This window comes from Molothrus ater, chromosome 24 (assembly GCF_012460135.2).
Source record: "Molothrus ater isolate BHLD 08-10-18 breed brown headed cowbird chromosome 24, BPBGC_Mater_1.1, whole genome shotgun sequence".
Classification (NCBI taxonomy): domain Eukaryota; kingdom Metazoa; phylum Chordata; class Aves; order Passeriformes; family Icteridae; genus Molothrus; species Molothrus ater.
The window spans coordinates 1,251,233-1,266,183 of record NC_050501.2 but is presented as its reverse complement, the minus strand read 5'-3'; the positions used below and the strand labels follow the sequence as shown (position 1 = coordinate 1,266,183).

Below are 14,951 nucleotides of genomic sequence, written 5' to 3'. Positions count from 1 at the left end.
TTTATTTGGGTTCCTTGGGAGTTCAAGGCTTTTAAAAGGATTTTTCAATCTGTTGGTGTGAGCAACCCCTGCCAGCATTGGGCTCAGATTATGAAATGGGCCTTTTAATTGTTTTCTCATAGCTCTTGTTTATTTTGCTTTTTCTTTAACTTTGGAACTGGCTGAAAACCAAAAGTCCTTGGGTTCGATGTTCTTGGCACTGAGGTTCATGTTTCATGTGCTGAAGGATCATTTCAATTATTTCAAAACTCTGGTTTCTTAACTGGCCCTTGCAAGTGTGAGGCTGTACTGGTTGGACTCTTGGGTCTTTGGAGAAAGAGCCATGCCTGGTTTTGATCTGTGCAGCTCCAACAGCACAAGAGCAGCAAGAACAGCTGGGCATGGCTGGAGTCTGGGGGCTGTGAGCAGCTCAGATACAATAAACAGAGATTTATGCAGTTTGGTCCTGAAAGAAAAAAATTGTAGCAATTCAAAGAGACCTGCTAAGTTTTAACTTCCAGAACTGTGCTGGTGCTCACAGGGGTCTCAGGTTGAGGGAAGAGACGAGGATCTGACTCCATGTTTCAGAAGGCTGATTTATTATTTTATGATATATATCATATTAAAACTATATTAAAGAATAGAAGAAAGGATTTCATCAGAAGGCTGGCTAAGAATAGACTACAAAGGAATGATAACAAAGGTTTGTGGCTTGGACTCTCTGTCCGAGCCAGCTGACTGTGATTGGCCATGAATTAGAAACAACCACACGAGCCCAATCCCAGATGCACCTGTGGCATTCCACAGCAGCAGATAACCATTGGTTACATTTTGTTCCTGAGGCCTCTCAGCTTCTCAGGAGGAAAAATCCTAAGGAAAAGATTTTTCATAAAAGATGTCTGTGACACAGAACTGTGATGGAAATGGATTTTCTCAGTGACTTTTCCTTTTTTCTCCCATGATTGTGTCCCACAGCCGTGGCGGCGGCCGCGGCATCGGCCAACGGAGCAGCCGGGGGCCTGGCAGGGACCACCAACGGCCCCTTCCGGCCCCTGGGCACGCAGCAGCCGCAGCCCCAGCCCCAGCAGCAGCCCACCAACAACCTGGCCTCCAGCTCCTTCTACGGCAGCAACTCCCTGAGCAGCAACTCGCAGAGCAGCTCGCTGTTCTCGCAGGGCTCGGCCCAGCCCGCCAACACCTCGCTGGGCTTCGGCAGCAGCAGCTCCCTGGGAGCCACGCTGGGCTCGGCCCTGGGCGGCTTCGGCACCGCAGGTGAGGAGTGTGGCCAGGGCTGGGACAGAGCAGCAATGGGACAGGGCTGATGGGCACACCTCTGTGTTGGTGTCACCAGTATTGGGGACGGGACGTGCCTTGGCTTGTCTGGCTCTTGCTGCTGAACCAAACAGCAGCACTGTGGTGTTTCACCCACAGACACTTTTGCCTGCCTGGGTGTGTGGTGTTTCACCCCACAGACACTTTTGGCTGGCTGGGTATGTGGTGTTTCACCCCACAGACACTTTTGCCTGCCTGGGTGTGTGGTGTTTCACCCACAGACACTTTTGCCTGCCTGGGTGTGTGGTGTTTCACCCCACAGACACTTTTGGCTGGCTGGGTATGTGGTGTTTCACCCCACAGACACTTTTGCCTGCCTGGGTGTGTGGTGTTTCACCCCACAGACACTTTTGCCTGCCTGGGTGCTGCAGTTGGCACTGCAGACAAGTCCAGGCCTGCAGGAGCTCTGGTGGTGCTGGGATGGAGCTTCCCCCCATAACAGGGGCTGCTCCTGGGGTTTCCCTCTGGCAGAGAAGCTTTAAGGGGATGGTGAAGGAAAGGAGTCGGTTCTGATGGAGGGTTTGGATCCAGAGCTTTATTCTGGCCCTCAGGCCTCTGAATGCAGCACCAGCTCCAACAGAACTCCCTGAGCCCGTGGCTGCTGCTCCTTTAACCCCGGGGAGAGGGGCAGGGAAGGGGCAGGGAGGCACCAAGCAGGGACAGGAGGGGAGGGACAAAGGGACAAAGGACACCTGGATGGCCCAGGGCCCCCCAGGGGTAGAGGGCATCCTTTGGATCTGCCAATCACTCGAGGCCCTTCTGGATTGCCAGGAGTGCCAGACAGTGCTGGGAGGGGAAAGGAGAGGTGACTGACACAGCTGGGAGGGAATCCTCAGGGGAGGGACCCGAGGTTCTGGGGTAAACCCTGAAATCACACTGCAACACCTGTGGTTCCTCAGAGGCTGGAGGTTGGATGATTTGTTCCAAGAATGGAGCTTGGCACTGTATCTAAGGGAACTTTATAAATAGGTTTATGTGTGTTGGGTGTTTTAGTGGTGGTACTGGTAGTGATATCCTGCATGCTTCAGTGTGTGAGACAAATGATGGACAAAGCTATCAAGGAAATTTTTATTATGCAAGAGAGAGAGGTGGGAAGTGGATTCACAGAGAGTTCTCAAAATCTTACAGAGATAGTGGATGAAGATATAGACATGGAGGAAGGTTTTGAATTAAGACTTTGGAACTGGTGAGACATTTTTGAAGAATGAGTTGTAATTGCTATCAGACATGACTTACTCCCTTTGAACTGACTGGACTTTCACAGCATTAAAATTGCTGTGTTGTAATATGGCAATGCTTATTGTGAGCAAAAAGATGCTTTAAGCAAGTAATAAGCAGATACACTCTAGTAAAGCTGTGAAACACAAGGTGGTTAATAAACAACACAGTTACAGAAGTTTCTTTTGCATTGAACCAAGGGGGAATTGTGGGAATCACCAACAGGACAGGACCCTTGGGGAACAGCCTCTTGAGCTGTTGATATCCCAGCATCAGCCTTATGACATGCTTATGGCAGTGGGAAGGTGCCAGCAGCTCACACCCCACAGAACTCAATGTTACAGCTCACTTTAAAAGTTGGGACATGGATGTGGGAAGGGAGCATGGGCAAGGACCCCCTGGGCATCTGGAAATGCCCACAGTGCCCCCCCAGCTGGGACCACAACAGCACAGGGGGAGGCAAGACGTGGAGGAATGCAGAACACTGATTATATGAGGTGTCAAGGAGGCAGCTCCACGTAATCAAAATGCCTGTAAGGCTTTGGATGGGCAGCAAAAGAGGGAAGAAACCCCTACAGAGTGGTTGGAAAGGTTGGGGGGAAATATGAGGCAATATTCAGGGGCTGATCCTGACATGGTGGCTGGACAGATCTGACTAAAGATAAATTTTGACCAATCACACAAAGCAGAAGCACATTGACAGTAGTTCTATCCAATCACTATAAGCACAGGTACCTTTGGTTAAACAGTGCTTGCTTATTTCAAATACAATACCTGCTTGTGAGCCTTCAAACACAATGCACAGAGCTCCATTATTAAGCTTAGAAATTCCCAATATCTCACTGGATAAACTTTTCTGTAGCTTAGGGAATTATTCTAGACAAGTGTTAATACACAGACCGTTGTTCTAGTTGTTGTTACATTCTGCTTCTCATATAACTTTTCTGCTGACCAGTCTTATGACAGCTGCTCAGCTCCAATCACAGCTCTGCTGTCTCTGAGCCTGCCTTTTGCAGCTTTCCCAAACCCCTCTGATTTTAAGGATTCCCACAGCCGGGGAAAGGAGCACAAGGAGAACCCCTGAATTCAGGAGTTTGTGCTCTGAGCTGAGCCCTCCTCATCCATCCCGGCCTAACTGGGAAGTTTCCTTTAGGGACCACTTCAGGCTTTAAAATCTGCAGCAGTTCTTGGCAAGAATGCTTTTAGTAGGTGATAATTTGCAGTAGCAGTAATTAACTTGGAAGTGTTTTTCCCTGCATGTGGAGTACTGGCTGACAGGAATTGGTTCCAGAGTGTATCAACCCCTCTCACCTCAGAGTAAAGGCTGAGGAACTCCCCATGCCTCTAAAAAAGCTGATCTGAGGTGGTTTCTGTGCTTTATTCTGGGAATTGTTCCCATCACACACCAAAGAATCACTCTGTGGTTGTAGGCATCTCCCATCCATGCTTTGATGGTGTTGGGTAGGTGGAGACCAAGGTTCCTGTCAGAATCAAACCCATCCAGAGATGTCTGTGGTTTTTTAGGGTTTTTTTCCCCTCAGGTTTGTGGGTTTTTTTTGAAGTGGAACAATTGTTTTAATTACTGCTCAGTCTCAGGGCAGTTATTATGTCCTGAACTTTGCTGCTCTCAGCAGAGTGAGGGGCAGGTTCCGACCTGGCTCCATCAGAGCAGGCTCAGGGAGGGGCTGTTACCTCACAGAGGAACAGTTTGCAATAAAAGTTATTCTAAATATTTCTCTTTAACCCAGCCTTGAGATTGGAACCATCTTGGTTCCAGGTAAACAAAGCATTTGCTTCTCTCACCTCACTTTATTTAACTAATTGAATTCCATGAGTGGTTTGCTCAGTGCCAAGATTCACAAAGTTTGTTTTCCCTCAATCAATGAATAAAACTCTGATCCTGCTGCTTCTGGAGCCCGTGTGCACTCACCAAAAATGATCAGTTCGTTGCAGTTAACAATTTCACTGTTTATTAAACAAGATTTTAATGCAGAATTGATTTTTCCCCCTGCAAGTTGACAGTGCATTTAAAGAGTTTGTATTTGCCTATCGAGACAGCTCTGAAAAACCATGGGGGTTAGGAGTGAAATTGAATTCTGATTTCCAGCTCCATGGAGCTGGGGGCAGGCAGGAGCTGATTGCTCCTCTGCTGCAGGTGAGCACAGGGATTGCAGGGAGTGTGCAGCAGGCTGGGCTCGCTCCTGAGCCAGCACGGGGAAACCTCCTGGGGCTGGGGCTCAGCTCTGAGCAAACAGCAGGGGGAGTTCAGGTCTGCCCCGTCCCGGGAGTGCGGGACAGGGACCCTGGGGAGCTCACGCCTTCTCCTGAAGGGCAGAGCAAAGAGCTCAGCGTGTCCCCAAAGAGCTCAGCATGTCCCCAAAGTGCTCAGCGTGTCCCCAAAGGTCTCAGTGTGTCCCCAAAGAGCTCAGCGTGTCCCCAAAGAGCTCGGCGTGTCCCCAAAGAGCTCAGCGTGTCCCCAAAGGTCTCAGTGTGTCCCCAAAGAGCTCAGCGTGTCCCCAAAGGTCTCAGTGTGTCCCCAAAGAGCTCAACGTGTCCCCAAAGAGCTCAGCGTGTCCCCAAAGAGCTTGGTGTGTCCCCAAAGAGCTCAGCGTGTCCCCAAAGAGCTCGGCGTGTCCCCAAAGAGCTCAGCGTGTCCCCAGGTGCTCAGTGTGTCCCCAAAGAGCTTGGCGTGTCCCCAAAGAGCTCAGCGTGTCCCCAAAGGTCTCAGCGTGTCCCCAGGTGCTCAGCATGTCCCCAGAGGTCTCGGTGTGTCCCCAAAGGTCTCAGCATGTCCCCAGGTGTTCAGTGTGTCCCCAGGTGCTCAGCGTGTCCCCAGGTGCTCAGCGTGTCCCCAAAGTGCTCAGCCTGTCCCCAAAGGTCTCAGCATGTCCACAAAGGTCTCAGTGAGTCCCCAAGTGTTCAGCATGTCCCCAAAGTGGTCACTGTGTCCCCAAAGTGCTCAGCGTGTCCCCAAAGAGCTCAGCGTGTCCCCAAAGTGCTCAGTGTGTCCCCAAAGTGCTCAGCGTGTCCACAAAGGTCTCAGTGAGTCCCCAAGTGCTCATGTCCCCAAAGTGCTCAGAGTATCCCCAATGCTCCGTTTGTCCCCAAAGGTCTCAGTGTGTCCCCAGAGGTCTCAATGTGTCCCCAAAGCATGGTCCCTTCCTTCAGGGAGATTTTTATCCTTTGACCGTTCTGCTCAGGGATTTTTGGAGCTGTTTCTCCCTATGCTCTGTCACAGGAAATCCTCCAAGGCACTGAAGGCAAAACAAGATCCCAGATAATTTGTTTGGCTGTTTTCTCATTAACAGTGTGGTTTTAATGATTTTAGCTGGTTTTAATGACTCTGACTGGTTTTAATGACTATATTTGATCATTTTGCCAAGCACCAGCCCAGTGCAGTGGAGCTGTGGCTCTCCAGTGTTGGGGCTGGTGGCATCTCTCATTTTCCCCATTTCCCCCATTTCCTGCATTTTCCACATTTTCCCCCATTTTCTGCATTTTCCCCATTTCCCCCTGTTTCCCCCATTTCTCCCATTTCCCCTGTTTTCCCATTTTCCCCATTTTACACATTTTCCCCATTTTCTGCATTTTTCCCTTTTTCCCCATTTCCCCCATTTGCCCAATTTTCCCATTTTCCCCATATTTCCCATTTTCCCCATATTTCCCATTTTCCCAATTTTTCCTGTTTTCCACCTTTTCCCCATTTTTCTCATTTATCCCATTTCCCCCATTTTGCCCATTTTGCCCATTTTCCCCATTTTCCCCTGTTTTCCCCATTTTTCCCATTTCCCCATTTTCCCATTCCCCCTGTTTCCCCCATTTTCCCCAATTTTCCCATTTCCCCCTTTCCCCATTTTCCCCATTTCCCCTGTTTTCCCATTTTTCTAATTTCCCCCATTTCCCCAATGTTCTCATTTTCCCCCTTTCCCCATTTTCCCATTTCCCCTGTTTCCCCCATTTTCCCATTTCCCCTGTTTCCCCCATTTTCCCATTTCCCCCTTTCCCCATTTCCCGTTTTCCCCATTTTCCCATTTCCCCTGTTTCCCCCATTTTTCCAAATTCCCCTATTTCCCCAATGTTCCCATTTTCCCCATTTTCCCATTTCCCCCTTTCCCCATTTCCCCTGTTTTCCCCATTTTCCCATTTCCCCTGTTTTCCCATTTCCCCATTTTCCCCATTTCCCCTGTTTTCCCCATTTTTCCCATTTCCCGTTTCCCCCATTTTTCAAATTTCCCCCGTTTCCCCAATGTTCCCATTTCCCCCTTTCCCCATTTTCCCATTTCCCCATTTCCCCTGTTTCCCCCATTTTCCCATTCCCCCATTTCCCCTGTTTTCCCCCTTTCCCCATTTCCCCATTTTCCCTGTTCCCCCGTTTCCCCCATTTCCCCAGTGTTCCCATTTTTCCCATTTCCCCCCATTTTCCCATTTCCCCATTTTCCCGTTTTCCCCATTTCCCCTGTTTTCCCCATTTCCCCCTTTCCCCATTTTCCCCAATTTTCCCATTTCCTGTTTTCCCCATTTCCCCATTTTCCCATTTCCCCCATTTCCCCATTTCCCGTTTCCCCCATTTCCCCCGTTTCCCCCATTTCCCCAGTGTTCCCGTTTTACCCAGTTTCCCCATTTCCCCATTTCCCGTTTCCCCCATTTCCCCTGTTTCCCCCATTTCCCCATTTCCCCAGTGTTCCCATTTTACCCAGTTTCCCCATTTCCCGTTTTCCCCATTTCCCCCATTTCCCCTGTTTCCCCATTTCCCCCATTTCCCGTTTTCCCCATTTCCCCTGTTTCCCCCATTTCCCCAGTGTTCCCATTTCCCCAGTGTTCCCATTTTACCCAGTTTTCCCATTTCCCCATTTCCCCAGTGTTCCCATTTCCCCAGTGTTCCCATTTCCCCCATTCCCCCATTTCCCCAGTGTTCCCATTTTACCCAGTTTCCCCATTTCCCCAGTGTTCCCATTTTACCCATTTCCCCCATTTCCCCTGTTTCCCCCATTTCCCCTGTTTCCCCCATTTCCCCAGTGTTCCCATTTCACCCAGTTTCCCCATTTCCCCATTTCCCCATTTCCCCAGTGTTCCCATTTCACCCGGTTTCCATTTCCCGTTCCTGCAGTGGCGAACTCCACCACGGGCAGCGGCTCGCGCCGGGACTCGCTGACGGGCAGCAGCGAGCTGTACAAGAGGACCTCGAGCAGCCTCACCCCCATCGGGCACAGCTTCTACAACGGCCTGGGCTTCTCCTCCTCCCCCGGGCCCGTGGGGATGCCCCTGCCCAGCCAGGGCCCCGGGCACTCGCAGACTCCTCCTCCCTCCTTGTCCTCACACGGATCCTCCTCCAGCCTCAACCTGGGTAAGGGCCCTGCTCTGCTCTCCTGCAGCACCCCTGCTTCCCCCAGGCAGCAGTTCTGTGGTCTCACAATCATTTAGGGGGAGAACAATCTTTAGTTCAGGTCCAGCCCTCCTGGAGTGTGTGTCCTGCAGGGTTCAGCTGGGAACAGGTTTCCATCTTTGCTCCTCATTTCCTGTCTTGCTTTGAACAGCCAGGTGTCTGCTGAGGAAGGCAGGAACCTTCTCTGAAATGGAAAATGCAAACCCCCTCTGTCTGCATTACTACAGTTTTGAAATTAAGGGGTTCTCAGGCAAAGATATGGGAATAGGAATAACAGTTCTTTATTAGGGAAAAAATAAAAATAAAATAAAAGCTGATTTTCACCCAGGAGCCCTCCAGGCTTTGGCTCTGCTGAGCTCTGGCCCAGCCATGCTGATTTTTCATCTCCTCTTGGGTTCCTGGAAGAGCTGCAGGACATGGAATGAGTTCCTGACTTGGTTTGAACAGCCAGGTGTCTGCTAAGGAAGGCAGGAGTATCCCCCAAAATGGAAAATGCAAACCACCCCCCTCTGAATTATTATAATTTTGAAATTAAAAAGCTCTCAGGCAAAGATATGGGAGCAGGAATAACAGTTTTGTAACAGGGAAAATTAAAAATCCAAATGCAAGAGTACAAACGAACCCTGGCAGAGTGAGAGCAGGCCCTGGCACGCTGTGGGTCAGGGGGTGGCACAGCCCCATCCCATGGGGGCTCAGCCCTCCTGCAGTGCCAGCTGTGGCTCTGCTGGAGCAGGGATCCTGCACAAGGGGGGAGTTTTCCTCTGCAGCTCCAGGGCTGCTGCAGATGGGCCTGGGCTCCCTCTGGCCATGCAGGGCAGCAGAAGCTGCTCCTCTGGCAATGCCCTGGGCAAAGGCTGCTGTGCTGTGCCAGGCTCACATTGGATCCAGGTAGGAATGCTTGGCTCCTGCCCTGGGCGCAGCATCTCCCCATGGGATGCTGGAATTGGATCAGCCCTGCAGGGACACTCAGTGGCCATGGACAGCAGAGATCTCCTGCAGGGAGGATTGGCTGTGGCAGAGATCAAGAAAACTGCCCCAAGAACAGCAGAGAACTGCCCAGCTCTGACACATGGGGACAGGACACACAGCCCCATTTCCAACCTGAGACATTCCCTCAGCTCAAAATTAGGGATAATATTCCCAAGTGTTTATAAAAGAGGATTTTCTTGCACTGGTCTTGGTAACAGCAGCAATGGTTTGTGGAATAAAGTAGGTAAGGAGAGTTGATCTTCAATTTAAATGGTTTTAAAGGGGATGTTTTAAAATACCCATTAAATTGGGAATAATGAGCTTGGAATACAATTCCTCCTTTTAACCAATATTCCCTGGAGCAGTGCTCACCTTTGAGCTGAGGATTTGGTGAGTTTACCTTGGAAAATTTCCCCTCAGTGTGGCCTTATCAAAAGCACAGGAGGAATCATTTTGGGAAGATCCATGACTTTGTGCAGCTGAAGCTTCTCAAAGAGCTTCTGCCTGACCCACAATAAAATAAATCTTAAAAATAAAGAAAGCAAATATTAAATAATAAAGCAGTGCCCATCTGAACCTCCTGCAGTGTTCATTCCCTCATAAACAAATCAAAGAGATTATTTGTTGCACCTGTAGCAGATAATTTAATATTTCCTCCAAAAATTCACTTGGTTTTGGTTGTGTCATGAATCTGCTGGATTTAACGAAACTTCTGCTTCTCAGAGCAGTTCTCCTCTCTCAGCAGACTGTGTATTTATGATGTGTGTTCCATGCATGTGTGATAAATCCAGTGCTGGCTCTAGGTTAGCTGGAGTAGTCATAAATATGATTCTTGGAGATCAAGTTTAGATTTACCATCGTGCCTTGTTCAGAACTTTAATAGAACTGGAAGGATTTTGCCTTTATTTATGCAGCTGTGGAGGTCTTGGCTGACAGTTAAATGGCCACAATAAATTAGTCCTGAGGAGGAAGCAGATTCCAAACCTGGGAAGAAGCTGGTTGCCCTTGCAAAAAAAAAATCCAAAAAATTCTTTGGAATCAAAGAATCTTAAGAATTCCTCTGGATCAGAGGAAGGTGGATCTGTCTGGGAACAAACTCTGGAAAGAAATTGGAATTAGCACCCCCAGAAATGGGTTGTGCTCCAGAGGATCAGTGTGGGGCTTCCCATCTTCCCAAAATATTCCTGTCCTTGTGACCTTGTCCCCTCCATGGCTGGTTCCATGCTGGGTGATGCTGTAGGTCAGGTGTCACCTGGGATAGCTCTGATTTTGGGGGATTTCACCTTGAAATCCATGAAAAGTCATTTTTTTTTCAAGTTTCTCTTTCATTGGTGATGGAGGGTATTGGGAAGGGGAGGTCTGACTTCCTTTGTTATAAAATCAGTTCTGATGGAGAGGAGAAGGCTCCAGGGAGAGCTCAGAGCCCCTTGCAGGGCCTGAAGGGGCTCCAGGAGAGCTGCAGAGGGACTGGGGCCAAGGATGGAGGGACAGGACAAGGGAGAAGGAGTTTAACCTAAATGAGAATGGGTTTAGATTGGATATTAGGGAGAAATTCTTCTCTGTGAGGGTGGGGAGGGGCTGGGCTGGAATTGCCAGAGCAGCTGGGGCTGCCCCTGGAGCCCTGAAATCCTGGATCCCTTCCTGTGGGACAACAGAGAAATCAGGGAATGGTTTGGGATGGGAGGGACCTGAAATCCCCTCCAGTGCCAGCCCTGCCATGGCAGGGCCACCTCCCACTGTGCCAGGTGCTGCCAGCCCCAATGTCCAGCCTGGCCTTGGGCACTGCCAGGGCTCCAGGGGCAGCCACAGCTGCTCTGGGCACCCTGGCAGAGCCCAAACCTCTCCAACCAGGCCTTGCCAGGCTACAAACCCCTGTGGCAAATGGCACTGGGGGCACCTGGAACCATGCAGGAAATCATTCTTTCCTTTCTCCATTTGCTGCAATGGTTTTTGGTGCTGGTTTCCATCCTGGATTGAGGAATGGGAATGCCAGAGTGGTTTGGGTGGGAAGGGATCTTCAATGCCAGCTCATTGCAGCCCAGGGCCACCTCCCACTGTGCCAGGTGCTGCCAGCCCCAATGCCCAGCCTGGCCTTGGGCACTGCCAGGGCTCCAGGGGCAGCCCCAGCTGCTCTGGCAATTCCAGCCCAGCCCCTGCCCACCCTGCCAGGGAACAATTCCCAATTGCCAAGATCCCATCCAGCCCTGCCCTCTGCCACTGGCAGCCATTCCCTGCCTCCTGTCCCTCCATCCTTGGCCCCAGTCCCTCTGCAGCTCTCCTGGAGCCCCTTCAGGCCCTGCAAGGGCTCTGAGCTCTCCCTGGAGCCTTCTCCTCTCCAGGGGAGCAGCCCCAGCTCTCCCAGCCTGGCTCCAGAGGAAGAAGGAGCAGTTTCTTTGTAGTTTTTGGTAAAGTCTCACTGAAGTCTGGGATCTGACCAAGTCCTGGCACAGAGGAGCTGGAGGCACCGTGAGGTTTCAAGCCTTTGGTGAGGTTCAGAATTGTGATTTAGGAAGCTTGTTCCCCACAGGATCTCTGTGTTCCCAGGGTGATGTTGAGCATCCTGGGGGAACCTGCAGTCAGCATTGCCATCAGGAGAGACAGCCAGGGGGGAAAGTGGAGTCACTCTCCATCCCCACGTGATTGGGGCTTTCTCAGAAAGCCTCTGACAGATTTTCTGTACTGATTGTGCTCTTAGCCAAGGGATAACAGCCCAAGTGCCAAACCCTCCCCTTTCCCATCAGGAACCATTTCCACTTCAGTCCCAACTCCTAACTTTGCTCCAGGTGTTGAAATAAAAAGTGGGAATTGTGAGAATTCCAGATGTGTGGGAAGCATTGGTGCCCCATTGCTCAGCTTGTCCCACCCGGGTTTCCTCACCTGGGAAGTGCTTTCCTCATCCTGTGGCAATGCTGCTCCTTCCAGGAGACTGGAATATCAGGAATATCAGGAATACCACCTGGTGGCATTTGGGAGTTGTTGCTCAGTGTGGGAGTCGGGGTGCAGGAGGTGCTGGACACTCCATTGCAAGGCAGCACAAGGAGCTCTCAGCTCTCCTTTTCCTTGGGGGAAAAAACAGGAGGAAAAAGAGTCCTCCCCTTCCTTGGGCAAGGAGAGTTCTGGCACCAGCTCCAGAGAAACTTGCCCAGCTCAGAGATGTAGAATCACAAAATACCCTGAGCTGGAAGTGAGCCACAGAGGTCATCATTAATAATTAATTGGGCTGTTATCAGATACAGAGTTCTCATCCAGTTTCCTGCATGGGTGCTTCCTCCAGGTGTCGATGATGCTGATGGAGTGCAGCTCCCTCAGCTCTGTTTTTATGGAATATTTTAATTCCAGCCCAGCTGCCAGGAGCAGCCTCTCTGCAGCCAGCCCTGCCAAGCTTTCCTTGGAGCTCTCCCCTGTGGCACAGATTCCTGCAGCTCGTTTCCCTGGGATTCCCCCTGCCTCACCGGGGCCCTGCAGGTCTCTGTGTGATCAGGACCCGTTCCCTGGACTTTGTTCCACCCAGGAAAATCCGTGCAGGCTCCTCCTGCGCCAGCAGAGGGATCCCAAGCCCTGCAGGAAAGGCAGAAACCAAATCCTCTGCCACAGTGCTGAGCCACATCCTGAAAATTGCAGGGAAACAGCACTGGAAGGTTTAAGTTTGTTCCTATCAAAGCTTCTCTTTGTGGGATGAAGCATCACCTGTCCCCATATTCCTGTTTTGGGGTCACTCAGCATCTCTTAGTGTGGCTCCAGATATTTCAGCCATTTGTGAAAGCACAGGGATTTAAAACCTTTCTTGGAATTAATTTATTAGTATTTACCTGTGTTTAATAGTGATAGATTTGTGCTTTTATATCCACATTTTTTATACTTTTATATCTATCCCCCAGCACGCTTCTTTTAACTCAGTCCTTGCCAGGGCAGCAGGACAGGTGGGAAAAACCTGAGGGTGGAGGCAAAGGCAGTGGAAACAGCAAAAAAGCTGAAATTTGGGAGTGTTGGGATTGCCACTGCTCTGGTTCAGACATTTTGGATGCAGGAGAAGGAGCAGAAGTTGTTTCACTCTGTCAGAAAGCCACAGTCAGAGATGTGATGTCACTGGATAGAGTCAGAATCACAGAATATCCTGGTTTAGAGGGGATCATCAGAGTTCTTTGCTGGAGTGTGTAGCTGTTCCCAGCCTAACCCAGCAGTGCCACACATGCTTGGACACATCCCCATCTCAATTCCTTGGTGGGCAGCTCAGTCAGGAATCACAAAATGGGATCATGGAGGTTGGAAAAGCCCTTTGGGGTCATTGGGTCCCACCTGTGACTGATCAGCTCAGCCCAGCTGAGTTCCATGCCCAGGAATTCCTTGGACACCTCCAGGGATGGGGAATCCAAACCTCCTTGGGCAGTTCCAAGGCCTGAACATCATAAAACAGGATCATCAACGTTGGAGAAGCCTTCCAGGGTCTTCAGGTCCAACCTGTGACCGGTCTCCACTGGGGCACTGAGTGCCACATGTTCATTCCTTTGGCATCTCCAGGGAGGGGATTCCAAACCTCCCTGGGCGGTTCCAATACCTGAACACCCTTCCAGTGAGGAAATCCTGCCTAGAAATCCCACCTAGAAATTCTTCTTAGAAATCCTGCCTCAAAATCCTGCTTAGCTGAATGTCAGACCTACCCCCATATTGGAACAGAACTCAGGGATCCAGTGTCACATCCCTGTGTCCCCATGAGGCCCATCCATGTCCTATTCCTTTATCCCCATCCATGCCCTGTTCCCTTGTCCCCATCTGTGCCTAGTCTCCTTCTTCCTTTATCCCCATCCATGTCCTGTTCCTTTATCCCCCATCCATGCCCTGTCCCATTATCCCATCCATGGCCTTATCCCATCCCTGCCCCGTTCCCTCATCCTGTCTTTGCCCTGTTCCCTCATCCCACCCGTGCCCTGTTCCTTATCCCATCCCTGCCCCATTCCCTTATCCCATCCATGCCCTTATCCCATCCATTTCCTTATCCCTGCCCTGTTCCCTTATCCCATCCATTCCCTTATCGCATCCAATCCCTTATCCCATCCCTGCCCCGTTTCGTGATCCCATCCCTGCCCTGTTCCCTTATCCCATATGTGCCCTTATACCCATCCATGGCCTTATCCCATCCCTGCCCCGTTCCCTGATCCCATCCCTGCCCTGTTCCCTTATCCCATATGTCTCCTTATACCCATCCATGGCCTTATCCCATCCCTGCCCCATTCCCTGATCCCATCCCTGCCCTGTTCCCTTATCCCATCCATGCCTTATCCCATCCATTCCCTTATTCCATCCCTGCCCCATTCCCTTATCCCATCCATTCCTGATCCCATTCCCTGATCCCATCCCTGCCCCATTCCCTTATCCCATCCCGTTCCCTGATCCCATCCATTCCCTGATCCCATCCGTGCCCTGTTCCCTGATCCCATCCATTCCCTTATCCCATCCCTGCCCCATTCCCTGCCCCATTCCCTGATCCCATTCCCTGTTCTTGCAGGGGGGCTGACGAACGGCAGTGGCCGTTACATCTCGGCGGCGCCGGGGGCGGAGGCCAAGTACCGCAGTGCGAGCAGCGCCTCCAGCCTGTTCAGCCCCAGCAGCACGCTGTTCCCGTCCTCGCGCCTGCGCTACGGCATGTCCGACGTGATGCCCTCGGGCCGCAGCCGCCTGCTCGAGGACTTCCGCAACAACCGCTACCCCAACCTGCAGCTGCGCGAGATCGCCGGCCACATCATGGAGTTCTCCCAGGACCAGCACGGATCCAGGTGGGCTGGGCAGCCTGGCCACGGCCGCGCCTTGGGGAGCATCCCTTGGGTTTCGTGGCTGTGTTTCATGGTTGTGTTTCGTGGTTGTGTTTCATGGTTGTGTTTCATGGTTGTGTTTCGTGGTTGTGTTCTGTTGGTTGTGTTTTGTGGCTGTGTTTTGTGGCTGTGTTTCATGGTTGTGTTTCGTGGTTGTATTTTGTGGCTGTGTTTCACGGTTGTGTTTCGTGGTTATCTTTCATGGTTGTGTTTTGTGGCTGTGTTTCACGGTTGTGTTTCGTGGTTATCTTTCATGGTTGTGT

General features: G+C 50.9%; 1 protein-coding gene across 7 annotated transcripts in view; it reads left to right on the top strand.

The window, feature by feature from the left end:
- Positions 1-14,951, top strand: part of PUM1 (pumilio RNA binding family member 1) — a 94,276-nt gene that overhangs the window by 62,124 nt on the left and 17,201 nt on the right. For all 7 annotated transcript variants that reach the window (XM_036396955.2, XM_036396952.2, XM_036396954.2 and 4 more), the window contains exons 13-15: positions 955-1,251; positions 7,637-7,873; positions 14,385-14,652. In XM_036396955.2, the coding sequence (XP_036252848.1) occupies positions 955-1,251; positions 7,637-7,873; positions 14,385-14,652 (802 nt within the window). The remainder of the gene's footprint in view (positions 1-954; positions 1,252-7,636; positions 7,874-14,384; positions 14,653-14,951) is intronic.